We start from the raw sequence: 25,511 nt of genomic DNA, 5'->3' as shown, positions 1-25,511 counted from the left end.
AATTGTATAAACAATATTAAAATTATATAGGTACATATATATATATATATAATAAAATTTTTTATTATTAATTATCTAATTATAATAAAGTTTAACTTTTTTATTCTTATTTTTTTTCTCAAATTATTTTTTTCTGAATTTTATTTCAAATGTTAATTCTTAATATTAACTTATTTTAAACATTATTTTAATAAAAATTTAAATAATAAATTTAATCTGCTTACCTCATGGTTGCTCCGCCGATGCCTGATGCCTCCCCGGGCCTCCTCCTCCTCTTTTGGTCGTACATTAGCGTCTTTTTGGCACAGAGCACACGTTCGCGAAAAAAAATCACACTCGCGCATTAATCAGCAAACTAAAATAATCGCACGACATTTTGAACGACACTCCCGACGTATAAATACGTTAATCGTACGCGACTCAATACGGCACTTGCGATTTTAATCGCGCGATACTTTGTGCGAAACTCCCGACATTAATCGTACGTGACTTTTCATACGGCACTCCCGCTTTTAATCGTACGCATATTTGATGCGCTTTTGTTAATTATATGCGACGCATATTTGAAAGAACAGCACGCGACAATTATAATTAAACGAAGCTACGATCCGCGCGACGCGACCACGAAATTTACGCGGGAATGCGGGAAGTCGCCGCAGTGATGCCAACTGAAAAAATACGCGGGAGGTCGCCGCAGTGAGGCCACCTATCAAAAAATAATTATACAGATTATCTTTCGCGATTAATCGAATAAATTATATAAATTATATATAAATTATATTTCGTCGAATAAATTAGATCCAAATGTATATAAAATATGATAAAATATAATTTTCATATAAAAAGTTGTGTGTATTATTATGAGAATTTAATTTAATTAATTTAATTTAATTTAATTTATTTATTAAATATTAATTAAAAATTTTTTGGAAAAATAAAATATCCATCCTATACATTAATTATACATTTATGTAAAATAAATCGTTATCGTAGAGATAAACGAGTAATTATTATAAATTTACAAGTAATAAATAATAAACGAAATAAGTTATAATCTATTTACAAGGTAATTGGCTCGCGGGGCCTCCTCTTTTGTTCGTACTTGTAGCGTTTCTTTGGCACTTACATAGCACACATTCGCGAAAATATATACGATCACGCGAGCGCATTAATCAGCAAAATAAAATAATCGCACGACAATTAATAATTGAACGACACTCCCGACTCCCGAACGTTGATCGTACGCGACTCTATATGGCACTTCCGATTTTAATCGCGCGATACTTTGTGCGGAACTTCCGACTCCCGACATTAATCGTACGTGACTTTTCATACGGCACTCCCGCTTTTAATCGCCTTTGTTAATTATATGCGACGCATATTTGAGAGAACAGCACGCGACAATTAGAATTAAACGAAGCTACGAAGATCCGCGGCGACGCGACCACGAAATTTACGCGGGAATGCGAGATGTCGCCGCAGTGATGCCAACCGTCTAATTAGAAAATCTCAGTCTTTCGCGATTAATCGATCATTGAAAAGATCGATTAACATAGAGCGCTTTCTCGACCAATCAGAAGACAGAAATATGTAACTTTGATCGACCAATCAGAAGAAAGAAACATTTTCCTATTTTTTTTTTAATCGGGACAACAGAAAATTGGAAATAGATTAATATAAAACGTATAAAATGTAATTTAATAAAACAGAATAGAGAATCACTTTACCTTAGCACTATTCCTCTGTTCCTTAATTTTGCGTTATTAAATTATATTTCATATGTTTAATATTAATATTATGGCTGAGTTTCGATATTCACCGCCAGTACTGAAAATCTATATAGTGTACGTGACGTAAACTATAGATTTACAGTACTGGCAGTGAATATAGAAACTCAGCCAATATTATATTAATATTGTTTTATATTGATATTGAATTATTCTCCTAATTACCTGCTCCTTATTTCTTTCATTATGCGCAGCTCCTAACTGGTCGATGTGTCATCGCCACTTATAGACGCGGAATTTGACTGACTTCATTCGGCGCCACGCGAGCACTTCCGACTTGGGCCGAGAACGCACGAAGTGTAGAATCCGGTCAAGACGTGAGCGGAACGTCAAATCCGGTGATGAACGAAGCGGAACGGGTTCGCGAGTAAACTGTACTTTCTGATTGCCGTTTTTTCGCGTTATTTCGAGACGATCTCCATCGTCGCGCGTACTTTCGACGATCTGTCAGTGCCTGCGCGGGAAACGTCACTTATATCGATCCTCGACGACGAAATTGATCCTGCCACACCCTACAGAGGCCATTTTGGTGCGGGAGTAGTCGGTGGGCTACGCGAATCGGTCAGCCATGGACCAGATCACGCCGAAGGAGGTGAAGATTCTCGAGAATCCGGAGGACATCCAGGAGAGGCGAGAGCAGGTGCTGGGACGATATGCCAACTTCAAGTCCGAGGCGCGCAATAAACGGGACAAGCTCGAGGACTCCCGTCGCTTTCAAGTATGTTCTTTCAAGCTCCCTTTAATTACTATGTAATAATTTTCTGACGTTTGACACTTCTGACGTCCTGGACACTTACCCACGCATTCAATTTTTCAGTACTTTAAGCGAGATGCGGACGAACTCGAGGGATGGATCTACGAAAAGCTCCAGGCGGCCTCGGACGAGAGTTACAAGGATCCGACCAATTTACAGGCGAAGATTCAGAAGCACCAGGCTTTCGAGGCGGAAGTCGCCGCTCATTCGAACGCCATCGTGCTGCTCGATAATACCGGCTCTGAAATGATAGCTCAACATCATTTTGCCAGCGATGTAATTCGCAAGAGATTAGGTGTGTTTATGAGTCAGAGAGATATTAATTTATTTCATCCGAATCATTCGAATGTATTGCCAAAGTTTACTATCACATACTGGGAGCTTTCCAGCAACGACACAGTGCGACACAGAGTATCATTCTATTTTCTTTCAATACGAGTGAACAACAAAGATAGAATGATACTCTGTGTCGTACTGTGTCGTTGCTGAAAAGCACCCACTGTCAACTATACTACACAAAGTATTCGCATACAAGAATATTATAAATTTAATATTAATAAGATTTCTTTAAAAATTATGTCTCGGTACGATACTTCTAAATTAGAAGATAGTACATTCATTTGGAAACATATTGAATATATGACAAATTGATTTATTTATTAATGTAATGTAATAATTACTTACAGAGGAATTACATCGCCTGTGGGAGTTGCTGTTGTCCCGCTTGGCGGACAAAGGTTTGAAGTTACAGCAGGCTCTGGTTCTTGTACAGTTTATTCGTCACTGTGACGAAGTGATGTTTTGGATCCACGACAAGGAGGCTTTTGTAACGACCGATGAATTTGGACACGACTTGGAGCACGTGGAGGTGCTTCAAAGGAAATTCGATGAATTCCAAAAGGATATGGCCAGTCAAGAGTACAGGGTTACAGAGGTGAATGAGTTGGCAGACAAGCTGCTGTTAGATGGACATCCTGAACGTGATACCATTCTGCGCAGAAAGGAGGAGCTCAATGAATCCTGGCAAAAACTGAAACAATTGGCGACTCTTCGACAGGAGAAGCTCTTTGGGGCTCATGAGATTCAGAGATTCAATCGCGATGCAGATGAGACTATGGCTTGGATCGCGGAGAAGGACGTTGTACTGTCGTCTGATGATTTCGGACGAGATCTCGCCAGTGTCCAGACGTTGCAACGAAAGCACGAAGGTATTGAACGTGATTTGGCGGCTCTAGAGGACAAAGTATACACACTAGGCGGGGAAGCCGATCGTCTCGCCGGCATTCACGAAGCCGATCACTCCAAGCAGATTCAAGCTAAACGCGCCGAGATCTTGCAGTCGTGGGAGAGCCTGACCGCGAAGGCGAAAGAACGACGTTTCAAGCTCAACGAATCCTATTATCTGCATCGGTTCTTAGCTGACTATCGCGACTTGGTGTCGTGGATGAATGATATGCGCGCCATCATTTCCGCGGATGAGTTAGCTAAAGATGTAGCGGGCGCCGAGGCTTTGGTCGACAGACACCAGGAACACAAGGGAGAAATCGACGCTAGGGCCGACAGCTTCGACGCGACCACTCTGGCTGGGAATAAGTTGTTGGAGAAACAGCATTACGCCGCCGAGGAAGTGGAGCGGAAATTAAACTCCCTTGCCGATGATAAGTCGTCTCTCTTGAGTCTATGGGAGAAGAGACGTATCTTGTACGAGCAATGCGTGGACTTGCAGCTGTTTTATCGTGATACCGAACAAGCGGACGCATGGATGGCGAAACAGGAAGCGTTTCTCGCCAACGAAGATCTAGGAGATTCCCTTGACAGTGTGGAGGCGCTCATTAAGAAACACGAGGACTTTGACAAGTCCTTGGCAGCTCAGGAAGAGAAGATCAAGGTGCTTGATGATTTCGCTGGAAAGTTAATCGAGGGCGAGCATTATGCTGCGGATGACGTGGCGCAACGACGACAGTTACTGCTGGAAAGAAGAGCCATTCTCCTTGAAAAATCAGCTCAGAGGCGTCGTCTTCTGGAGGATGCGTACAAGCTGCAGCAGTTCGAGAGGGACTGCGACGAAACCAAAGGCTGGGTTAACGAGAAACTCAAGTTCGCTACCGACGACAGTTACTTGGATCCAACAAATTTGAACGGTAAGGTTCAGAAACATCAGAATTTCGAGCAGGAATTGAACGCGAACAAGACGCGCATGGAAGAGATGGTGGCCACCGGTCAGGAATTGATCGAAAGCGGACATTACGCTAGCGATCGCATACGCACTCGGACCGACGAGATTGTGACCCTGTGGGAGAGTTTGGCGCGGGCGAGCGAGAAGAAAGGCGCGAAGTTGCAGGAGGCTTCCCAGCAGCAACAGTTCAACCGAACGGTAGAGGACATTGAGTTGTGGCTCTCGGAGGTGGAAGGACAACTCATGTCGGAAGATTACGGCAAGGATCTGACCAGCGTTCAGAACTTGCAGAAGAAGCACGCGCTCCTAGAAGCCGATGTGGGTTCCCACGCCGACAGGATAGAAGGTATCACTCAAGCGGCCGAGCAGTTCGTGAAATCGGGTCACTTCGATGCCGACAACATCAAAGCTAAGCAGGACCAGTTGCAAGCCAGATACGGTGCCTTGCAACGTCCCATGAGCATGAGGAAGCAACGACTTCTGGACTCCCTCCAGGTGCAACAACTGTTCAGAGATATCGAGGACGAGGAAGCGTGGATTCGCGAGAAGGAACCGGTCGCGGCGTCCACCAATCGCGGCCGCGATCTGATCGGCGTGCAAAATCTCCAGAAGAAACATCAAGCTGTTCTGGCCGAGATCAATAATCACGAGCCGAGGGTGGCCGCGGTGTGTCAAGCGGGTTCGACGATGTTGCAAGAGGGACACTTCGCCGCTGAGGAGATCAATCAGCGATTATCGGCCTTGGACGAACACTGGGGGCAGCTGAAGGACAAGGCTCGACAACGCAAGAACGATCTCGACGATTCGTTGCAGGCGCATCAGTACTTTGCCGACGCGAACGAAGCTGAATCGTGGATGAAGGAGAAACGTCCTATAGTGATGAATGGTGATTACGGCAAGGACGAGGATAGCTCCGAGGCTCTTCTGAAGAAGCACGAGGCCCTGGTCAGCGATTTGGAAGCGTTCGCGAGCACCATCGCGGCACTGAGAGATCAAGCTGCAGCCTGCAGACAGCAGGAGACTCCTACCGTCGACATCACCGGTAAGGAATGCGTCGTCGCTCTTTACGATTACACCGAGAAGTCTCCTAGGGAAGTGTCTATGAAGAAGGGCGACACCCTGACTCTTCTCAACTCCAACAACAAGGACTGGTGGAAGGTCGAAGTGAACGATCGTCAAGGTTTCGTACCAGCGGCGTACGTGAAGCGCGTGGAACCTGAAGCGGGTCTCAGCGCGTCTCAGCAAAACTTGGCTAGAGAACAGAGCTCGATCGCCGCGCGGCAAGCGCAGATTCAGGCGCAGTACGACGATCTTTTGCGTCTGGCGCATGATCGTCAAAACAAGCTCAATGAAACCGCTAAAGCTTATGTGCTGGTGAGAGAGGCCGCGGAATTGGCCACTTGGATCAAGGACAAGGAGAATCACGCGCAGGTGCAAGACGTGGGCGAGGACCTGGAACAGGTGGAGGTGATGCAGAAGAAGTTCGACGACTTCCAAGCCGATCTGAAGGCGAACGAGGTGCGTTTGGCCGAGATGAATGAAATCGCCGTGCAGCTGATGAGCCTCGGGCAGACCGAGGCGGCACTGAAGATTCAGACGCAGATTCAGGATCTAAACGAGAAGTGGACCAGTCTGCAGACGCTTACCGCGGAACGTGCCAATCAGCTGGGCTCCGCTCACGAGGTTCAACGTTTCCATCGCGACGTTGACGAGACCAAGGATTGGATTCGCGAGAAAGACGCAGCGCTGAACAACGACGACCTGGGCAAGGATTTGCGCAGCGTTCAGGCTCTGCAGCGTAAGCACGAGGGTCTGGAGAGAGATCTGGCGGCTTTGGGAGACAAGATCAAGCAGCTCGACGAGACGGCTAATCGATTGATGCAGTCGCATCCGGAGACTGCCGAGCAAACGTACGCTAAACAGAAGGAGATCAACGAGGAATGGACCCAACTGACGGCCAAGGCCAACAGCAGAAAGGAGAAGCTTCTCGATTCGTACGATCTGCAACGATTCCTCAGCGATTATCGCGATCTAATGGCCTGGATCAATTCGATGATGGGCTTGGTCGCCTCCGAGGAACTCGCGTCAGACGTCACCGGCGCCGAGGCGTTGCTCGAACGTCACCAGGTAAAATGATACATTCTCCATCGTAGCATGATCGTATACAATCATCATACCATCACTTATCTGCCGAATCGTTTACGAGTCATTTAAATTATAGAATCACAGAGCAGAGATAGACGCGCGATACGGCATACTTCCAGAGGTATATAAAGAACGTTTGAGCATGCATCGAGGAAGTCGCGGATTTGCTGGCGAGAATTGATCTAATTTGAAATTAATCTCGCGTGATCCGCCTCGTTGATGATGTTTTGTTCTTTCTTTTTTCTTTTACAAGAGGAAGCTGATCTGCCGATGTTTTTTTTTTTCTTTTTGCAATGAAAATACTGCCTATTAACAGTTTGAGTAACTTCGATGCTTCGCGCGTAATTGCGGCTTCTGCTTGTAATATCTACTGCCGAATGGACTTGATCGTACATAACAAACAGTATTGCCATATTGACACAAAAAACCCGAGAATTGAGTCATGTATGATTTTACTTTAATAAGTTTCTTTCATATTTTTTATAGGAGCACCGAATGGAGATAGATGCCAGAGCGGGTACTTTCCAGGCGTTCGAATTGTTCGGCCAACAGCTGTTGCAATCTAGCCACTATGCCAGCGTGGAGATATTGGAGAAACTCGAGTCCATGGCCGAGGCGCGACAGGAATTGGAGAAGGCCTGGATCCAACGGCGCATGCAGCTGGATCAGAACCTCGAGCTGCAGTTGTTCTGTAGAGATTGCGAGCAGGCGGAGAATTGGATGAGCGCGCGAGAAGCTTTCCTCAGCAGCGCGGACGCGGTGGACAGCAGCGACAACGTCGAGGCTCTCATCAAGAAGCACGAAGACTTCGACAAGGCGATCAACGCGCACGAGGAGAAGATCGCTACTTTGCAAACTCTAGCCGATCAGCTGATCGCCGCCGAGCATTACGCCGCTAAGCCGATCGATGAAAGGCGATGCCAGGTGCTGGATCGCTGGCGGCATTTGAAGGACGCTCTTATCGAGAAGCGCTCGAAGCTGGGCGAATCTCAGACCCTACAGCAGTTCTCCCGTGACGCCGACGAGATGGAAAACTGGATCGCCGAGAAACTTCAGCTGGCAACCGAGGAGAATTACAAGGATCCCGCCAATATACAGTCGAAGCATCAGAAACATCAAGCCTTCGAGGCCGAATTGGCCGCGAACGCGGACCGAATTCAATCAGTGCTCGCTATGGGAGGTAATCTGATCGAGAAGCATCAGTGCGCCGGCTCGGAGGATGCGGTTCAGAAGAGACTAGCGTCTATCGCCGATCAATGGGAATTCCTTACGCAGAAGACCACGGAGAAGTCGATGAAGTTAAAGGAAGCTAATAAGCAGCGTACTTATATCGCTGCCGTGAAAGATCTCGATTTCTGGCTCGGAGAAGTCGAGAGTTTGCTCACGTCCGAAGACGCCGGCAAAGACCTGGCCTCGGTGCAGAATCTCATGAAGAAGCATCAACTCGTCGAGGCGGATATACAAGCGCACGAGGAAAGGATCAAGGATATGAATGCGCAAGCAGACTCGTTGATCGAGAGTGGCCAGTTCGATGCCGCTGGTATTCAGGAGAAGCGACAGAGCATAAACGAGCGCTACGAGCGAATCAGAAATCTAGCCGCGCATAGACAGGCGAGACTCAACGAGGCCAATACTCTTCATCAATTCTTCCGCGACATCGCCGACGAGGAATCTTGGATCAAGGAAAAGAAGCTTCTCGTTGGATCGGATGACTACGGCCGCGATCTTACCGGCGTACAGAACTTGAGGAAGAAGCACAAGAGATTGGAAGCTGAACTCGGTAGCCACGAACCCGCTATACAAGCCGTTCAAGAAGCGGGAGAGAAGTTGATGGACGTCTCCAATCTGGGAGTACCCGAAATCGAGCAGCGTTTAAAGCTTCTCAATCAGGCGTGGGCCGAACTGAAGCAATTGGCTGCCACTAGAGGACAAAAGTTGGATGAATCCTTAACGTATCAGCAGTTCCTCGCCAAGGTCGAAGAGGAGGAAGCGTGGATTACGGAGAAGCAACAATTACTCTCCGTCGAGGATTACGGCGACACGATGGCCGCTGTTCAAGGTCTCTTGAAGAAGCACGATGCGTTTGAGACGGATTTCGCGGCTCACGGTGAACGTTGCAAGGATATTTGCGAGGCCGGTGAGACGTTGATCAAGGCTGGCAATCATCGGGCAGACGCTATTGGTCAGAGATGTACGCAGCTGCGCAACAAGCTGGAGCAACTTGGAGCTCTCGCAGCCCGCAGGAAGACGCGATTGAACGACAATTCGGCGTACTTGCAGTTCATGTGGAAGGCCGATGTAGTCGAATCGTGGATCGCCGACAAGGAGACCCACGTGCGTTCCGAAGAGTTCGGCCGAGATCTGTCCACCGTGCAGACTCTGCTCACGAAGCAAGAGACCTTCGACGCCGGTCTCCATGCGTTCGAGCACGAGGGTATCCAGAATATCACCTCGTTGAAGGAGATGCTCGTCGATTCCGGCCACGATCAGACACCCAGTATACAGAAACGTCACGCCGACGTTATTGCTCGTTGGCAGAAGCTGTTGGCCGATTCCGACGCGAGAAAACAACGTCTGTTGAGGATGCAAGATCAGTTTAGGCAGATCGAGGAGCTGTATCTGACGTTCGCGAAGAAGGCGTCCGCTTTTAACTCTTGGTTCGAGAATGCCGAGGAGGATCTGACGGATCCGGTGCGTTGCAACAGTATCGAGGAGATTCGCGCTCTTCGCGAGGCACATGCACAGTTCCAGGCCAGTTTGTCCTCGGCCGAGGCCGATTTCCAAGCTCTGGCCGCTCTCGACAGGCAGATCAAGAGCTTCAACGTCGGACCCAACCCGTACACGTGGTTCACGATGGAGGCCTTGGAGGATACTTGGCGTAACTTGCAGAAGATAATTAAGGAACGCGATGTTGAACTCGCGAAGGAAGCGCAGCGCCAGGAAGAGAATGATAAATTGCGCAAGGAATTCGCCAAGCACGCCAATGCCTTCCATCAATGGCTCGCGGAAACAAGGTTTGCTTCGGTCTTGGAGAAATTATTTATCCACTTTTTCCTTTAAGTAAATGTATGTAACAAATTATCTCTTCTTTTTAATAGAACATCCATGATGGAAGGCTCTGGATCCTTAGAACAGCAACTGGAAGCTACCAAGGTTTGTGGAAACAGACGTTTATTATAACGATTGAATTTAAAGAACATTTCATTGTACATTATGTTACGTATAAATTATATTTACAAATTTGCAGCGAAAAACTCAAGAGGTGCGCGCACGTCGTCAAGACCTGAAAAAGATCGAAGATCTGGGAGCTATTCTAGAGGAGCATCTAATATTAGACAATCGTTATACGGAACATAGTACCGTGGGATTGGCACAGCAATGGGACCAGTTGGATCAACTGGGAATGCGAATGCAGCACAATTTGGAGCAGCAGATTCAAGCCCGAAATCAATCCGGTGTGTCTGAAGACGCGCTCAAAGAATTCTCCATGATGTTTAAGCACTTTGACAAGGACAAGAGTGGCCGTCTAAATCATCAGGAATTCAAATCGTGCCTGAGAGCTTTGGGTTACGATCTGCCCATGATGGAAGAAGGACAACCTGATCCAGAATTCGAAAATATACTAGGTTTTATTTATTCTAATTATTCTTTGACGTTATATTATTTATAGACGTCAATAAATTTTTAACACAATGTTACTGTGTTCGCAGACATCGTTGATCCTAACAGAGATGGCTACGTATCGCTGCAAGAATATATGGCGTTTATGATCAGTAAGGAAACGGAGAATGTACAGAGTTCGGAGGAAATCGAGAACGCTTTCCGAGCCATCACCGCAGCAGATCGGCCTTATGTCACGAAGGAGGAATTATATGCTGTAAGTGCAAATATTAAATATAATATATATATGTATAATATTATAAATATACTATTATATTATATTAAATATAATATTATATGTAAATATTAAATATTATAATATTAGTATTCACACACAGAAAATCTGAAATACATCCATTTCTGTATAATATTTAATATTATATTGAAATATTATACAATTTATCTTTTTTTTTTTTTTTTCAGAACCTCACAAAGGAGATGGCCGATTACTGTGTCGCTCGTATGAAACCTTACGTAGATCCTAAGTCGGAACGACCAATAACGGCAGCGTTGGATTATATAGAGTTTACACGCACCCTTTTCCAGAATTAATTATACATTCATCTATAAGAGTGTTACATTAATGCTGTTCTAAGCTTATTAAATTATAACCGCGCATAAACAGCGCAAAGCTGTTGCAATTTCTTTTTTTTTTTTTAAACCATGCATGACTAAATATTTATATATTAATATATATATATTATCTACAACGTTTGCATACATTGAGATTTAACATTATTTAGACTAAGGACTGGCTGATATAACGAATAAGTTTTATATATATTTTCGATAAAAAGAAAAGCAAAATTTTTCTTCTAATATATTTACTTCCGATATATGTATGCATTTAACACCTGCATTTTTTAAAATATATTCAGTCGAATGTATATTATATGATCTTTAAAGTATTAAATGTTTTCCATATCAGTCAGTTTTGGTTTGATACTTTCCATGTTATATTGTTCGAAATAAATGCATTTAACATATTACATTGCCTTAGTTTTTATTTAATAAATCTCTAAAATGTGTTCTTTTCATGTAAATTCTTTTATATTGATATAATTAAATTTTAGTTGGCAACAGAAATAATATAAAATATAAAATGTTACAGGAAATGAATGTAACAGAGAAATATTTTTTTTTTGTATCTTATTGAGCAATTGGATTTACAGCCATCTGAGATTTCTCTTGAATTATTTGTTCAGCGCGGTATACTTTCCAGCATATTAAATAATCCCTCGCTACTTTGAACAAAGTATAATAATTTATAACCAGTAACAGCGCCATCGAGAGTACTTGATACCACTCAGTCACCCTTAACAGAATAAGCAATTGAACGCCCACTAGTAACAACTGTAGTCCCAATAGTGAACATAATAGCATTGTTGGATTATTGAATAAGGCCTATGCAAAGAAATGTATAACAATTAATATATATATCGAGTATAATATTTTTCATTATTCATAGCAATATAACATAAGATCGTACATGGAATCTATAGTGATTTAGATTACCCGGTTCCGCTGCTGTGCACAAACCTTCGGAACGATAAATCTCCCGATTATGCCTTACGATCGATCCATGGGGCCACAACACCGTATCATTCCACGGTTGGGCGTATATGTGATTATTTCGGCTCTCTGTTTTAACCCATCGGCCTAAATGCAGCGCTGCCCTATGTAGCACATCGCAGTATCTGGAAATTAATATAAAAAACATGTATCTTCGAATCGTGGAGATTTGATTAAAAAAATAATAAAATTAATAAATAAAATTATAAAATAAAATAAAATAAATTCTTACGACTATGAAAGAGTATTCACCTGACGGGATAAGACTGAGCAAAGTATGCGCTTATCCGTCCAAGCCAGAACAAAATTACGTGCTGCACCACCCATGGTATATTGAAATGTAAATGCGGCGGTACGAAGATGATGGGCGCGATTCCGCAAACGTACGCACTACCAGAGGACGAGAACAGAGCTTGCTTTAATCGTCGATTAAAATCGGATCTCAGGGTGAATACTTCCGCCCGGATGGCCGACGCATTTAGCGAGCAATTGTGCAAAGGTTTATCTTGAACAGAAGAAAAGTGATGTCACATTCTAAACTTTAGAAATGAATAATAACAGACGAAGTGATCGAGAGATGACACACTCTTACCTAATAGATATTTCGTTTTCCGTTCCTCCTTTCCACACGAGAATGATGTAGAAATATCAAAGAATGGTGCTGCGCTTATTCCAAACATGACAAAGTATACCGACAAACTTCTGAAACAAATAGATGTCATAAGCAATAATGTTCCCATCTCTAATTTCAATTACAATTAAATATATACGTTTACATATAATAATAAAAATAATATGAGATATATTTAATATATAATATAAACGATAAAAAAAGAGGAACATACGGATAACACAAATAAAAGATCTTCATAGAGTTATGCCTCTCAGCCATGTGGTAGAGACACCAGCATAAAATGCTCATCACAGTAATTAATAGAGATATTCTGAAATAAAATTACATAGATATTAAAATATCTTAATATTGTCTTGTTAAATACAAGATATCCAACGATGAAGCATATAACAATACCTCATAATCTTTTGGATTGCAGGTAACCATCGAACTGGCAATGACATGTCGATGAATTGACGTAACAATGTATAAACAAATCTACGTGCCACCATTGTAAAAATAAATACAAGCAGGTAAGGATCTATCAAGTAAAAATTCTGAAACACCATAATTCGGGACACTTTTAATTATCTCTCTCTCTCTCTCTCTATATATATATATATATATATATATATATATATATATATATGAGATGTGATTATCTGCTTTATAAGATCATTTATAAAAATGCTAGTATACATACAAATAAAAGTAACGTACCATACTATAATTATTGTACGAATACGGTAACCACCATACAGTTCTGTACAGATTAAGCAGTTGCAGACAAGCTGCGACAATTGATATGGCCAGGGATAGAGCTTCGAAGGTCAATTGTCCGTCGACCGGTACTACGGGTATAGGAACGTGCTTCGGTGCCAAGGATTTCCCGTAAATCTCGTCGATCCTCTTGTCGTCAGCCCCGCCTCCGATCGCTCTCTCCCCGCTGTTGCTTCTCCCGTTGACGTTCGCCGACGAGCCGGCATAATTTCCGCCAGACCTGCCGTTCGGACCAGCTCGACCGGCAGCGTTTCGTCTGCCGCCAGGCATCTCTTCTCGTTCATCTATTCCTTTACGACATTCGAAAGACGCGAGCTCCCTTATCCCGACGAATTTTCGCACATGACAAACGTGATCCTGAAAGCGCGATCCTTCAGACTTTGAAGACACGCGTTCTATCGATGACAGTTCCTTCTCTCGGGACGTAATTTTTCTGACATATTGTTTATAATGTCACTGTAAACAAAACACATGATAAATAAGATTGCGATAAGCGACAGAGAGTTCGTACATATATTTACATCGTACACGAACATTAAATATTCACAATCCTAGCCACTTGAACTTTCGACGAAAGTTGACTTCTTTCAAGTTGCTTTTCTTCGCGTTCCAAAGACGAGGAGTTTAAAAGATTGAAATCTTCACTCGAAGTAACAAAAACTGGAAAAAGAATTGTTAACTGTTATTAAAAGTGATTTTTTTTCAAGGTTAGGAAACTTCTCACACTCGAATTCACGCATGCGTCGTCTGTAATTTACTTGCCATATGATGTTATGTCATTTTACGCTTGTGTTGGGGAGATTTTTCTGTTCTAATTATTAAGAATTGTCAACGAAAGGTATTATTTCTTCTAAACGATCAAACTAGGAACATTAATCTATTAAAAATTCAGCTGAAATATATCGCTTTACTTCACTTTGCCATTCCTAACCTTGTAATTTTAATTACACATTTTATAATTATTAACAATACTGTTAATAATAATAATTAATATCCTTTACATAAAATATTTATACATTTTTCAATTTTTACATATTCGCGCAATTGATTGAACAGAAGCAAGTGATATATTATTAAATAAATATGGATGTTGAAGTTAAACAATCTAAATATTTACATTGTTTTGTGACAGGTATAATTCGTTCATTTAAACAAGTATGGCTCATCGAGTTCTCCGAAGATATCCCAGAACGATGGTGAATCGTTTCCAGGAGGTAGTGCAAAAGTTTGAGTATCTACTGGTGATGGACTTTGAAGCTACGTGCGATAAACAAGGTGATCAGTTTAAACCGCAGGAAATCATAGAATTACCATGTGTAGCATTGTCTACCAGCGATTGGAAGACCAAGGATACGTTTCACGCTTATATTAGACCTAGAATAAATCCTACGCTCACACCATTCTGCACGGGATTGACAGGAATCATGCAGGAGATGGTGGACACTCAGCCTTACTTCCCAGATGTATTCTCGAGATTCCGCGAATGGTTAAGAGAAGGAGGATACTTCGACGAAGCTGATAAAAGTTCGTTCGTAACGTCCGGCAATTGGGACTTGAAAATAATGCTACCGAGTCAGTGTAATTTGGACGACATTACGTTACCTAATGAATTCAAACGGTGGGTAGAATTGAAGCATACGTTTTGCGAATCTACCGGATATTTTCCGAGAAACTTGAAGGACATGCTCGTGCGATTAAACGTGCCATTCCAAGGACGTTTACATTCGGGCATCGACGATGTGAAAAATATGGTTTCCATAATACGAGCTTTAAAAGAACAATATAACACGCAATTTAAAGTTACCTCGTCATTGACAAGTTCCGCGCTAGGTTTAAGCAGTCCCGAAAGGAATAAAGAAACGAGAACAATGTAAAAAAAAAATCATACATGGCTTGTTAAAAATCGGTTTTACATTAATAAAAAATATCGCTCTTGTATATAAAATTCATTAATTACAGTAATTATAAATAAATATCCTGAATATAAAATTGTGCATTTAACTTACTGTTGTTTTACGACCTTAATTAACACTTCCTGTTTGTTATTCTCTGTATAAATCTCAAGTAAAGCCTGCATATTACGTTCTATCCTTTGCGAACATTGTATTTTCAAGGGAAAGCTTTTTTTGCTCGGTAACATTCCTTCTGCGGGAATGACATTGATATAATTCGAATTTGACAGACTCGTTTGAAATGACTCTGCTGTTTTGAATAAGCTAAAGATGTTCACGGTTGCCTCATTCTGTAGTGGAGGATTGAGAACGACGGTGGATGGAGTTACAGTGAATTGTTCCAGTAATCTGGGATGCTGAGTTTCGTGCTCCATAGTTCTAAAATAGTGATAAAATTTAATAAGAAATTTCTCTAAGTAAGCTAATATATTATCAGACTATTTACTTGATATTTTACAATAATAATATGCTAGAAAAATAGTCATACAAATGGATAAAACAAAAATATCTTACTGAGAAGCAAAAAAACTTGCTCCACCAGCTTCGTCTACATGGGTAGTGTCACTTAAAGAATGGTACATCTGCGATTCATCAGCATCGTAATGAAGAGGCAAAGTATCGTCAGTATACGCTTCCATAGTAAGCATTATTTCATCCTGGTGAACTCCGGTGCAAAGATCATTTAGGTTTTGCTATTTAAATATTAATTATTATTATCACTAATTGTTATTTTTTTATTAATACATCAATAATAATGAAAAACACATAAAAAGCTATATACTTACAACGGAATCACGAATCGATAATAAACCAGGAATTAGTTGCTCCCCAGGGAAAGCTTTACATATAGGATGCACAATATTTTTAAATGCCTCATTTTCATTTTTTGATTCTTTTATTTTATTATATAATCTGGAAAAAAGAAGAAAATATGCTTTTGTCAGTGATAAAAGTGAATGCTAACAAATTCTAATTTTGTCTAGATACATTTACAGTCATCTTTTACCTGCGTATTCGCCAGCGAGTCGGTTCATCCCCCCAAGTAATATTTATTGTTGCAACCTGCGACACCTCTGAACGTTGTAATATCGCGTAGTCTTCCTTCTTGGGATAGAATTCTATTTTAACTCGTCGAATCTCTTTAGGATTGAGAATCAATTCTTTGGGATTTATATGCCAATTAGAATCCATCGTTGGAGAAATAACTAAAATATAAATATATATACATGTATTTATATAATTTACTTAAAATATATATGTAGATTATCAGAATAAAACTAATTTGATCAAACCTTTCGGTATAACTTTGATTTTAGCAAATGAATGTAAGTCTCCAGTATTTTGTAGTGTAATATCTGTAGTCAAGACTGTCGTTCCAGAATACAAAGGACCAAATGATAATCCCATCTTTCCACTCACAGCTTTAAATATATTTAAAATTTTTATCTTGCTGTATCCACCATATCCATATAAAGGTATCTGTCACAATTTAAATTATTTAATAATCCTTTTTAAGTTTGTTAAAATGTCAATTCAATAAACATTATACTCACTCTTTTGTGTTGCTGAGAATCACTGCCATCTCTCATATAATGTTTGATAGTGATCTTTCCAGTAATTGGACCTGTATGATACGGACTAAAGATAACAGCTAGTGTTTTAAGTTCTTGACGCTGCATTGCCAATACCATGCTTGTAGTGGAAGTTTGTCTATCTCCGAGAAACTATAACATAAATATTAATTACATATTGACAAAAGCTTCAATCATAACTTTCTTTCTATATGTAGTAATGTACCTTAAAACTCTTCTTATCATCCCATATGTCTATCTGAATTTTAATCTTATTATTACTCGTGTTACGGATTGTAAATTCCTTAATTTCATTCTTTCCTGTTTTTACACTATTCCATACTAGAGCAGCTTGTGTCGATTTGATTGGAATTGTACTTCCCGCTACGGCTACACTTGATACTGTACTGATTGGTGAATTTCTATCACAAGGTCCAGATCTACAAATTCAAATCTCTGTTATAGATTACTTATTGTAGCTATAATTATCATATACAGAGTGTCTGGTAATATACATGCATATATATATAGAAATATAAACTGACCTATTAGAAGTTACACTCTGCGGTGATGTTGCTGGGCTTACAGATAGAGCATTACTGGGCGTTTGGCAACGTAAATAATTTTCCTTTTCTGATTCCAGTAATTTTTGTTCGGCATTTATGATGTAAAGATAAACATTGTTATCGACGACTAATTTCACCTTTGCACAACTGCACAGAAAAATAATAAATATATAATGATAGAATGAGTAAAAAGAAATAAATTCATAATATTGATTATATTGAAATTTATCACCTTTTGTTATCTAGGGAGTTATCTGAAACTTGCGGTTTATATACAATTGAGAATGAATTCCTTTCCCCAACTTGCAAGAATATATCAGCCGGTTCTATAGAAAAATTCTGTGCTGCGTTTGGACATCCTTCAATAGGCACGATAGTGGCAGATACGTGCGTCGCCACATTCCCCGTATTAACGATATTTAGCAACTTGTTCTGCTGTCTTGGAACGATTATAGGTACCTCTGTATCGACGATTTGAATCTTGCAGGTACCTTTTTGTGCATAAAGAGGCACTTCTTTCTGGAGCAGTATAGTGCCGTCACTGCATTGTACGTGTATAATTAGTTTGCCTTTCCAGTACTGTGGTTGTTTCTCTGGAAAATCTATTCGACAAAGCTTTCACTTATTTTAAACAGTAAAACATGTATAAAGACTATATACATTTTTGTGAAGAAGAAACTTACCTATTAATGTAGATTGTAATTTTTCACACTTTATATTAGCTTTAAATTTTTCGTGAGATTTTAGTATTAAATGAGTAAGTTCATCATGAGATTCATTTAGCTTTATCGACTTATCAAAAGTACCATCAATGCTAAATATTTTTGGTCCATCCTATAATAATTAAGAACATGATAATCAATTTTTGATATATTGTTTCAACTACATAAGTATGCATATTTTTATATAACATAATCTCACATGTAATATAAAAAGCTTAATAGGCACATCAATACTGTTTTTGTTGTGAAATATTATAGGTAGAATTTTTGTTGAATTTATCGTAATATATTGAAAATCCAATTCCTGTTTAGGAGAGTCGCATATAATATCAAGTTTAAGTTGTTCTGGGTTAACACAGATTATGTGTTTCAAACACCATTTTGACTTTACTACCATATCCGATAAGATTATATTTAATGCCACAAATATTTGTTTGCACATTTGTGTTACTTTCACTTTGATCTATAAGTAATAACAAAATAATTAATAAATGATCAATAAAATAGAAAAGGATTTTTATTTAAATATTATTAGCTATTGAAATATACCTTTGTGGAATGCGTCCCATTAGGCTCTATTAAACCTTCATATTGAGGTATATTTAATTCAATACTCTGCATATCTCCTAGCACTTCGTTTAATTTTAAGGAATATGTAATCCATTTATTTCCGTGATTTCGAAGTTCAATATTAACTTCACTTGTCATACCAATGATGCAATTGCACAATCGTTCTGTATTTTTTCCAATAACAACACCTGAAAAAATAAAAATTGTATCATAGATCATATTTTTATTAGAGGAAAAAATTAGTTTTAATAATTAAATAAATTATACTATTTAAATTAGGTTGCATTTCTGTGTTTATATTTATTATAGAGAGAGATGAATCCATCACGTTATTAGAAATATCATTTTCTTCTATTATTTCTTTTATTTGTATATTCAAATCATTGTAGCTTTCATCATAATTTTTTAAATCTTTTTTGGATGATATGTGAGATAATAAAATTAATTTGTCATTGGATGACAAATTGGAATTTTGTATAAATGTAACATCTGATGCTGATACTTCTATTTGTTAAAAAATATATTAAGTTTCTTTTATATATTTAATAATGTGTGTGTATATAAAGATACATTAAATCATATATATGTGCGTGTTTGTATGTGCATTAAAATATTCTAATAAAGACAAAAAAGATAAAAATATTAAAATGTAAATTTCTAAAGTATAAAATGTCAAAAAAATCTGAATTTACAAACCTGAATTTTGATTAAATGAACAAGCATTCTTATCATTTACTTCTTCTTTTACTATTTTTTCTTCACATATATTCGTTAAAGATTCACCTACATTCATATTTTTATTTGAAGCAAATGACAATACTCTCGAACGTTCTTGTTTCACAGTAATGGATTCATTTTTAACAGTTTCACTTTTAATTTTATTTTTAGTTCTACTATTAGTTCTACTATCTAGTGATAATTTTGCTGAAAGATTTTCCAGAACATCTTCATCAAATTTGTTGGAATTCCCAGTAGTTGTTGCTAGCATAGACTTTCTATCGGAAGGCAACTTATAAGTTTCTTGTTCTGTATTGTTTTGCCTTACTGGACTATTCTTTTTCTTTTTCTGTGCCATTAAAATCTGATCGACTAATCGTCGTGGAGTGCTACTATTAACATTTTGTAAAGTACCAAGAATAGTGCTTAAACTTATGATACTACATTCATCTATATCTCTTGTTGCATTTGAAACGAACGTTTCCTCCTTCGGTTCCGATAATGTTGCTGCAATTTTATTTTGTACATAATGTGTGTTGAGAAAAAAATTTAATTTAATATATATATAAAATAGTATTATACCATCTGCGAAAATAGTCGACTCAATTAATGGTTCTAAATTTTCCCTTTTCGTGGAAGTTTTTGAAGCAAGTTCAGAATTTGGTCTTACTTGTTTATTATCCAACATTGCTATATTAGCAGATTTACGTTCAAAATATTGGCCAATAGATAGTTTCTGTCCAGCACAAGATCTGTAATTTAAATATTATCTTATTGTATATATTTTAACAAAAATTAAATAAAATAATTATATAACAAACATACTCGGATGATAAATCTAAATGTCCAATGATACCAGAAAAAGAAGAGAGATTTAATTTCTGCTTTTCTGTACTCATGACTGGCATACAATATGTATTATTTTGTTGCCAATGAGCTTCATCAATTGATAATTGTTCAGCTATTTTTGACCCAGATAAAAATTCTTCGTTATTGAGTTGTACCATCATTTCGTTATTGACTTGTGCCATTATATCCTTCATACTGAAGTTGATGCCATTGAAAGATTTACTTAAAAGAGACTGTTTTTTAGCACTACTATCGTCATCAGATGGTGATGAACGTGCCGTTATTTCATTAGGATCAAAAGTAACCTGAAATTTCTCTTCTAAAATGTTTTGACTTTCAAATGAAATTCTTAAATTATAGACACTTACATTAGTCACACCGCTTTCATTTGTCAAGCGATTAATGTTGCATTCCTGGTTCGATTCAAGTATACAAGGCTCATTTGGCAAATTAAAATTTGAAACAGATAAGTTGCCTGTTAAATTTTGCACATTGGCATTATTTTCTTTATTTATATCTAAAATAATTATGCATAATTTTGCAATTATTATTCATAATAAAATTCGTATAAATACATTTTCAAACATTTGTCTTTTTTACCTATAGTTAGAGAAGAGTTTTTTGTATCACTGCATCTCTGAAGAAGTTTTCTGGCAGATTCAAGCACTGCATCTGTGTGTGGGTAATTCAGTTTCTGCTCACTTTCTATTGTACTCATATTTGTGCGAACTGTCAACAATATCACATATCATTGCAACATTATTCATATATATTTTAAAGATAATGACAAATGGCTTAGTTTTAAGAATGACTGCTCGACAGTTGACAGATCATGGATTTGATTTCAATCCTTTATGCCTCAATAAAGATTAAAGATAGAAAAGTGAAAAAGACATCTAGATATAAATGTACCAAGTAACAAAATATCTCTGATAAAAGATCTCTGATTGAAGACATTGAAAATGGAATATGAGTCAATATTCCTCTTTTTCATTATAAAAAAAATTAATAAATAAATTTTAAAGTTTCTAGAATAAGATCACATACTTGATATGTCATGCAGGAGACCTAACGAGGACTCCTCTTCATTTGCCAGTTCCTTGTCGTATGTTACATTTTGTTCATCCTTGCTCTGCTTGTCGTTAAATCTACTTTCCAACCTGAAATCATTTATATATCATTAGGATTAATTAATTCCCGTAAAACATTGCTTAAAATTTCTAAAGTCCAAGTGATTTTTGTTGTCTCTCTAATGTTAACATATGATACTAGAAAGAGAGACGAGGAACCGTCAATGAAACGTCAGTTGGAGTGGATTTTAAGCGAATATATAACGCTTGGTAAAATTCGGCGGAAAAGAAAGTTGGCCGAGGAAAACTCACGGGCTCCTCCTCCGGACGGTGGACGACGCCTGCGGCTGAGGTGTGTTTAATACGGTGTCGCTCAACCCGCCGTAGCCCTTTATCGGGGTAAACATCGTCAGATCCTTTGTCTCCTCACGTAGCAAGCGATCGAGGAAGAAAGCTGGCCGGACGGAACGACTCAACGATCCTTCATCACGTACACGCGTATCCTCGAGGAATTCCGCACCCGGGAGGTTAAACGGCACACCGGTCCAGACGATTTACAGCGGTTCAAATTTGAAAAATCGCGGATGTCACCGACGATTGGATACGCGCTCGAAGGTCGCGACGCGAGTTGTGACGCAAACGCTATGACAGGAACAAGCGAGGAACGGCGGAAACAAATAGTAGACGGATGTATATATGGCACGGGTCGCGAAAAACATCGGAGACGCGTTCGTTATTTTCCTGCGATAAATTTCTCGTCAGACGAAAGTATAATTAATCCATCCTGGAAAAAAAAAAAAAAAGCGATTCGTCAAATGCTTGTAATCGTTTCTGCTTTTTTATATCACGGTAAGAATTGCAAATCAAGCACCGGAAGATGTTACGTTCGGGCATCGTAAGTTATTATTTATACAAAAATAATCTTGCGATAAATCAGTTTATACGCGTCATAATTATTGAAGGAGAAAAGAAAGAAAAAGGATTAATATTCCGAACTATATTTAAATATTTTTGTAATTTAAAAAAGTGAAATTTACCCTTTTAATCCATTAATCGGAAAATGTTAATTGTTCGATTTGTGATATAATTATTAAATTATCAAGCTGTCAAAATTTTATCTTGTAAATATATTATGTAGAAATCTTGTGTTTCATCTATATGTTTTTTTATCTATATATGATAAATAAATCTCTTTATTTATGGGCCGGTTTCACCAGCTCCGATTAACTCAATCGGCCGATTAAACTATGGCTGGATTCCGCAAAGCGCATATGCGCGCATTTATCTATAGTACACGTCACGTATATTATAGAAAATGCGTGCATATGCGCTTTACGGAATTCAGCTTATATCTTTGTCTCTTTTTAAGAACGTAGCTGAAAAGAGACAAAGATATAGTTTAATCGGTCGAGGTGAAATCGGCCCTATACATGATAAATATGGACGTTGTTACTAAATAATCCCTAGACTATAATCCCTAGGAATATAAGGAATGACTAAATATCCCTAGACTAGAGAATATTTAATCGGTCCTATACATGATAAATATGGATGTTGTTACTAAATAATCTCTAGACTATAATCCCTAGGAATATAAGGAATGACTAAATATCCCTAGACTAGAGAATATTTAAGAATTCAATAGAATAGAGTCATTTCTCTCTCACTCTCTCTTTCTCTTTTTCCTTTTATCAGAGAGATTACTTTCATAATGACATAAATATATGCTTTATGATAATTTAGACACTTGCTATAATTGATTATTGAAATATGTTAGTGACGACAATTTTCTCTTCAACGGAAGAGATAAAAAATACATCATTGCACGACTTCGTCATTGTATAGTAAATATCTTTTAATTACATGTTTATTTAGAACTGTGACTGTTTTTTTTTTTTTTTAATTTTTTGTGCATGACAAAAATCTGAAAATGTCAGAAATTAATAGTGAAACGATAATTTTTTGCATTATACATTCCTAACATAATTGACGATACAACTATGTTATATTGCTCCAAAAACATAATTAGTTTTTTATATTTGATACTGTAATATTATATTACTATATAATTGAAAATAATAGATCTAATTGTTTTAATCTTTAAACTTAATTTTATATCTTTATATTAATATATGTGTTAATAATAGCATAAAATGTTTTCTATATGACATTTTCCTTCAAATTATTATAAATTACTGTTTTTTAATAGATATATTATTATATTTTTACTTTATTATTATACTTACAGGTATAAATGGTAAATGATGATGGAATATCTTGACAAAAATAATGAAGCATCTAAAGGTGCCAGAGTGAAGCAGGATGAACAACATGAAATTCCAAAGGACAAAAATGTAACAAAGACTGGCTTAGATATATTATATACAACTCGAGTAGACCACAATGTAACTGATGATGATCTGGAAAGGAAAATATTATCATTGAAACATTTATTAAAAAAAGATCCGAAAGCTGCCGATTTGAAATGGTCTCTTTTTGTGGCAGCATCCAATACTTACCGTTATGACAGTTGTTTAAAGCCATTTCCACCTATGTACATTAAGAATGAGTGCAAAGACATTGAAGCTTTGGTACATTAAAAAATTCAATATCATATTTATATATAATATGCATATTATTTACAATTTCATTGTCTGATTGTCATTTTCTTCTTTACAGAGGAAAGCCATAGAATCAGTTCCTCCTTTATCCTTGATATGCAAAGAACTCAACGACGTTGGTGTATATGAGAATTATGGCGAAGTAATAGAATTATTATATTGGGTATTGCTACGATTAAGAGATCCACATATCAAGAGTGTGCAAAAAGAATGTGTAAGTTTGCATGTTATTATTTATAAAAAAAATTTCAAAAGGAACATGTTATAGTGTATAGTGTAAGATTTTAGATAAATTCCTATATTTTAGTATGATTCAATATTGAGGACAGTGCCATTTGAGGTACCAGCTACACTTCCAAATCTTATATTTCAAGTGGCAAGTGCAAAACAATCTGCAACAGAAGAGAAATGGAAATCAAGTGCTAAAGATCATTCAACATTTTATGCTTATCATGGCAGCCGTTTGGAAAATTTCCATTCCATCGTGCATTATGGCTTACAACAAAATATGTGCAAAGTATAGTAAATGCTGATATTATCAAACTAGAGTAATTTTTCTCGTCTTACAAATATTTTTTCTTTATTATGAAAATTGTATGAAATTGACAGGCATTTGTAGATAATGTTTTTTGTTTTTAGAGATCACAATTTGGCAAAGGAATTTATCTTTCGAGCGAATTAGGAGTGAGTTTACCCTATAGCCCTGTGGGTTATGGATGGGGAGGCAGTCTTCTTGGAAGTGAAATAAGTTGCATAGCTCTCTGCGAGCTTATCAATCATTCTGATATAAAGAGAGGAGATTCAAGTAAGTGTATATCTGTGAATGACAGAGTATATCAAAGTTTAAAAGGCAAATTGCTGCAATAATATTACATTTAGGGGATAGTGCACGAAATACATTGGGTGATTCAATTGGTGGAAGAATACCAGACAAGTATTTTGTAGTGACAAATAGTGATTTAGTAAGGATACGCTATCTGCTTGTCTACAGCCAAAATCTCCATACAACTAGGTATAAACTATATAACAGAACATTATAGTTATAAACTTTGTTTGATTAAATAAACATTGCTATAAATATTTTATTATTTCAGTACTGCTGATAATTCAGGATTACTGGTATGGTTCAAACAACACAAATTATTGACGTTTGTGCTCGGCTACGTCGTGTTACTAGCTTCGGTTGGATTAACACAGAATAAACAAGTAGAGAAATATTATAGGTTATTTATCCAGAAAGCAGGATTCGAATAAAACGATGAAAATACAGCATCGCAATAAGTTGAATTCTTGAAATGCGAGAAAAAAGGTTATGAGTATCATATTTTCATAAAATTAGGCTTTATGTGCCAAGATCTTTAATACCAAGAAAGATTAGAAAAGAAT

The 25,511-nt window shown here is 38.1% G+C and overlaps 6 protein-coding genes across 11 annotated transcripts in view; 3 read left to right on the top strand and 3 right to left on the bottom strand.

The window, feature by feature from the left end:
• The window catches only part of Lsm11 (U6 snRNA-associated Sm-like protein LSm11), a 155,850-nt gene extending 153,822 nt beyond the window's left edge, over positions 1–2,028 (bottom strand). Inside the window, exons 1-2 of the mRNA XM_083050050.1 lie at positions 1,953–2,028; positions 225–706 (exon numbers count right to left, since the gene is read on the bottom strand). Of these exons, the coding sequence (XP_082906176.1) occupies positions 225–344 (120 nt within the window). The 5' untranslated portion in view covers positions 345–706; positions 1,953–2,028. The remainder of the gene's footprint in view (positions 1–224; positions 707–1,952) is intronic.
• Positions 2,029–2,069: 41 nt separating this feature from the next.
• Positions 2,070–11,177, top strand: Alpha-spec (alpha spectrin). 2 transcript variants are annotated; one of them, XM_083050026.1, is made up of 9 exons: positions 2,070–2,505; positions 2,605–2,836; positions 3,228–6,844; positions 6,939–6,983; positions 7,349–9,876; positions 9,961–10,015; positions 10,110–10,488; positions 10,573–10,739; positions 10,946–11,177. In XM_083050026.1, the coding sequence occupies exons 1-9, from the start codon at positions 2,356–2,358 to the stop codon at positions 11,072–11,074; spliced, it is 7,302 nt and encodes a 2,433-aa protein (XP_082906152.1). In that variant the 5' UTR covers positions 2,070–2,355; the 3' UTR covers positions 11,075–11,177. The 2 variants fall into 2 exon arrangements, with proteins under 2 accessions (XP_082906152.1, XP_082906153.1); XM_083050027.1 differs by lacking the exon at positions 6,939–6,983.
• Positions 11,178–11,463: 286 nt separating this feature from the next.
• LOC145942885 (transmembrane protein 39A) lies at positions 11,464–14,160 on the bottom strand. 3 transcript variants are annotated; one of them, XM_083050043.1, is made up of 8 exons: positions 14,022–14,160; positions 13,428–13,943; positions 13,125–13,264; positions 12,940–13,038; positions 12,687–12,796; positions 12,347–12,599; positions 12,012–12,219; positions 11,464–11,926 (listed from the first exon to the last, which is right to left on the bottom strand). In XM_083050043.1, the coding sequence occupies exons 2-8, from the start codon at positions 13,755–13,757 to the stop codon at positions 11,672–11,674; spliced, it is 1,395 nt and encodes a 464-aa protein (XP_082906169.1). In that variant the 5' UTR covers positions 13,758–13,943; positions 14,022–14,160; the 3' UTR covers positions 11,464–11,671. The 3 variants fall into 3 exon arrangements, with proteins under 3 accessions (XP_082906169.1, XP_082906172.1, XP_082906171.1); XM_083050046.1 differs by having other exon boundaries at positions 12,687–12,793; XM_083050045.1 differs by having other exon boundaries at positions 14,009–14,120.
• LOC145942886 (ERI1 exoribonuclease 3) lies at positions 14,064–15,361 on the top strand. Of its 2 annotated transcripts, none has more exons than XM_083050048.1 (2): positions 14,064–14,194; positions 14,620–15,361. In XM_083050048.1, the coding sequence occupies exon 2, from the start codon at positions 14,645–14,647 to the stop codon at positions 15,359–15,361; it is 717 nt and encodes a 238-aa protein (XP_082906174.1). In that variant the 5' UTR covers positions 14,064–14,194; positions 14,620–14,644. The 2 variants fall into 2 exon arrangements, with proteins under 2 accessions (XP_082906174.1, XP_082906173.1); XM_083050047.1 differs by lacking the exon at positions 14,064–14,194 and adding an exon at positions 14,200–14,325.
• A 5-nt stretch (positions 15,362–15,366) lies between these two features.
• Positions 15,367–22,338, bottom strand: Spd-2 (spindle defective 2). Of its 2 annotated transcripts, XM_083050028.1 has the most exons (19): positions 21,817–22,338; positions 21,482–21,594; positions 21,035–21,163; positions 20,803–20,951; positions 20,411–20,739; positions 20,168–20,337; positions 19,565–20,092; positions 18,848–19,056; positions 18,498–18,761; positions 18,260–18,410; positions 17,809–18,178; positions 17,556–17,723; positions 17,237–17,450; positions 16,993–17,163; positions 16,732–16,918; positions 16,446–16,644; positions 16,225–16,351; positions 15,953–16,131; positions 15,367–15,817 (listed from the first exon to the last, which is right to left on the bottom strand). In XM_083050028.1, exons 1-19 carry the CDS (start codon positions 21,909–21,911, stop codon positions 15,490–15,492), a joined length of 4,080 nt encoding a protein of 1,359 aa, XP_082906154.1. In that variant the 5' UTR covers positions 21,912–22,338; the 3' UTR covers positions 15,367–15,489. The 2 variants fall into 2 exon arrangements, with proteins under 2 accessions (XP_082906154.1, XP_082906155.1); XM_083050029.1 differs by lacking the exons at positions 21,035–21,163; positions 21,482–21,594; positions 21,817–22,338 and having other exon boundaries at positions 20,411–20,683; positions 20,803–20,912.
• An 808-nt stretch (positions 22,339–23,146) lies between these two features.
• LOC145942752 (protein mono-ADP-ribosyltransferase PARP16-like) lies at positions 23,147–25,379 on the top strand. The gene is made up of 7 exons (XM_083049757.1): positions 23,147–23,348; positions 23,753–24,095; positions 24,184–24,339; positions 24,433–24,642; positions 24,765–24,930; positions 25,005–25,137; positions 25,220–25,379. Exons 2-7 carry the CDS (start codon positions 23,766–23,768, stop codon positions 25,377–25,379), a joined length of 1,155 nt encoding a protein of 384 aa, XP_082905883.1. The 5' UTR covers positions 23,147–23,348; positions 23,753–23,765.
• Positions 25,380–25,511: the final 132 nt, after the last annotated feature.

Source organism: Prenolepis imparis, unplaced genomic scaffold, assembly GCF_030444845.1.
Source record: "Prenolepis imparis isolate NDT839.2.m4 unplaced genomic scaffold, iyPreImpa1.0 SCAF_11, whole genome shotgun sequence".
Taxonomy (NCBI): Eukaryota; Metazoa; Arthropoda; class Insecta; order Hymenoptera; family Formicidae; genus Prenolepis; species Prenolepis imparis.
The sequence above is the reverse complement of the archived record's forward strand: the minus strand, read 5'-3'. Positions and strand labels throughout refer to the sequence as shown.

Excerpts from the sequence above, each read along its gene's own strand:
- LOC145942886 (XM_083050048.1), top strand. The coding sequence starts at position 14,645 with ATGGCTCATCGAGTTCTCCGAAGATATCCCAGAACGATGGTGAATCGT.
- Alpha-spec (XM_083050026.1), top strand. The coding sequence starts at position 2,356 with ATGGACCAGATCACGCCGAAGGAGGTGAAGATTCTCGAGAATCCGGAG. Across the intron at positions 6,845-6,938 it reads CGTTGCTCGAACGTCACCAG|AATCACAGAGCAGAGATAGA; the intron begins GTAAAATGATAC and ends TTTAAATTATAG. Across the intron at positions 10,489-10,572 it reads AGAATTCGAAAATATACTAG|ACATCGTTGATCCTAACAGA; the intron begins GTTTTATTTATT and ends CTGTGTTCGCAG.
- Spd-2 (XM_083050028.1), bottom strand. The coding sequence starts at position 21,911 with ATGTTTACCCCGATAAAGGGCTACGGCGGGTTGAGCGACACCGTATTA. Across the intron at positions 20,740-20,802 it reads ATGAAAGCGGTGTGACTAAT|GTTACTTTTGATCCTAATGA; the intron begins GTAAGTGTCTAT and ends GAGAAATTTCAG. Across the intron at positions 17,164-17,236 it reads ATGATAAGAAGAGTTTTAAG|TTTCTCGGAGATAGACAAAC; the intron begins GTACATTACTAC and ends TTTATGTTATAG.
- LOC145942885 (XM_083050043.1), bottom strand. The coding sequence starts at position 13,757 with ATGCCTGGCGGCAGACGAAACGCTGCCGGTCGAGCTGGTCCGAACGGC. Across the intron at positions 12,797-12,939 it reads ATCTTTTATTTGTGTTATCC|AAGTTTGTCGGTATACTTTG; the intron begins GTATGTTCCTCT and ends TATTTGTTTCAG. Across the intron at positions 11,927-12,011 it reads TAAATCACTATAGATTCCAT|GCCTTATTCAATAATCCAAC; the intron begins GTACGATCTTAT and ends TTCTTTGCATAG.
- LOC145942752 (XM_083049757.1), top strand. The coding sequence starts at position 23,766 with ATGATGATGGAATATCTTGACAAAAATAATGAAGCATCTAAAGGTGCC. Across the intron at positions 24,340-24,432 it reads AGAGTGTGCAAAAAGAATGT|TATGATTCAATATTGAGGAC; the intron begins GTAAGTTTGCAT and ends CCTATATTTTAG. Across the intron at positions 25,138-25,219 it reads CAAAATCTCCATACAACTAG|TACTGCTGATAATTCAGGAT; the intron begins GTATAAACTATA and ends TTATTATTTCAG.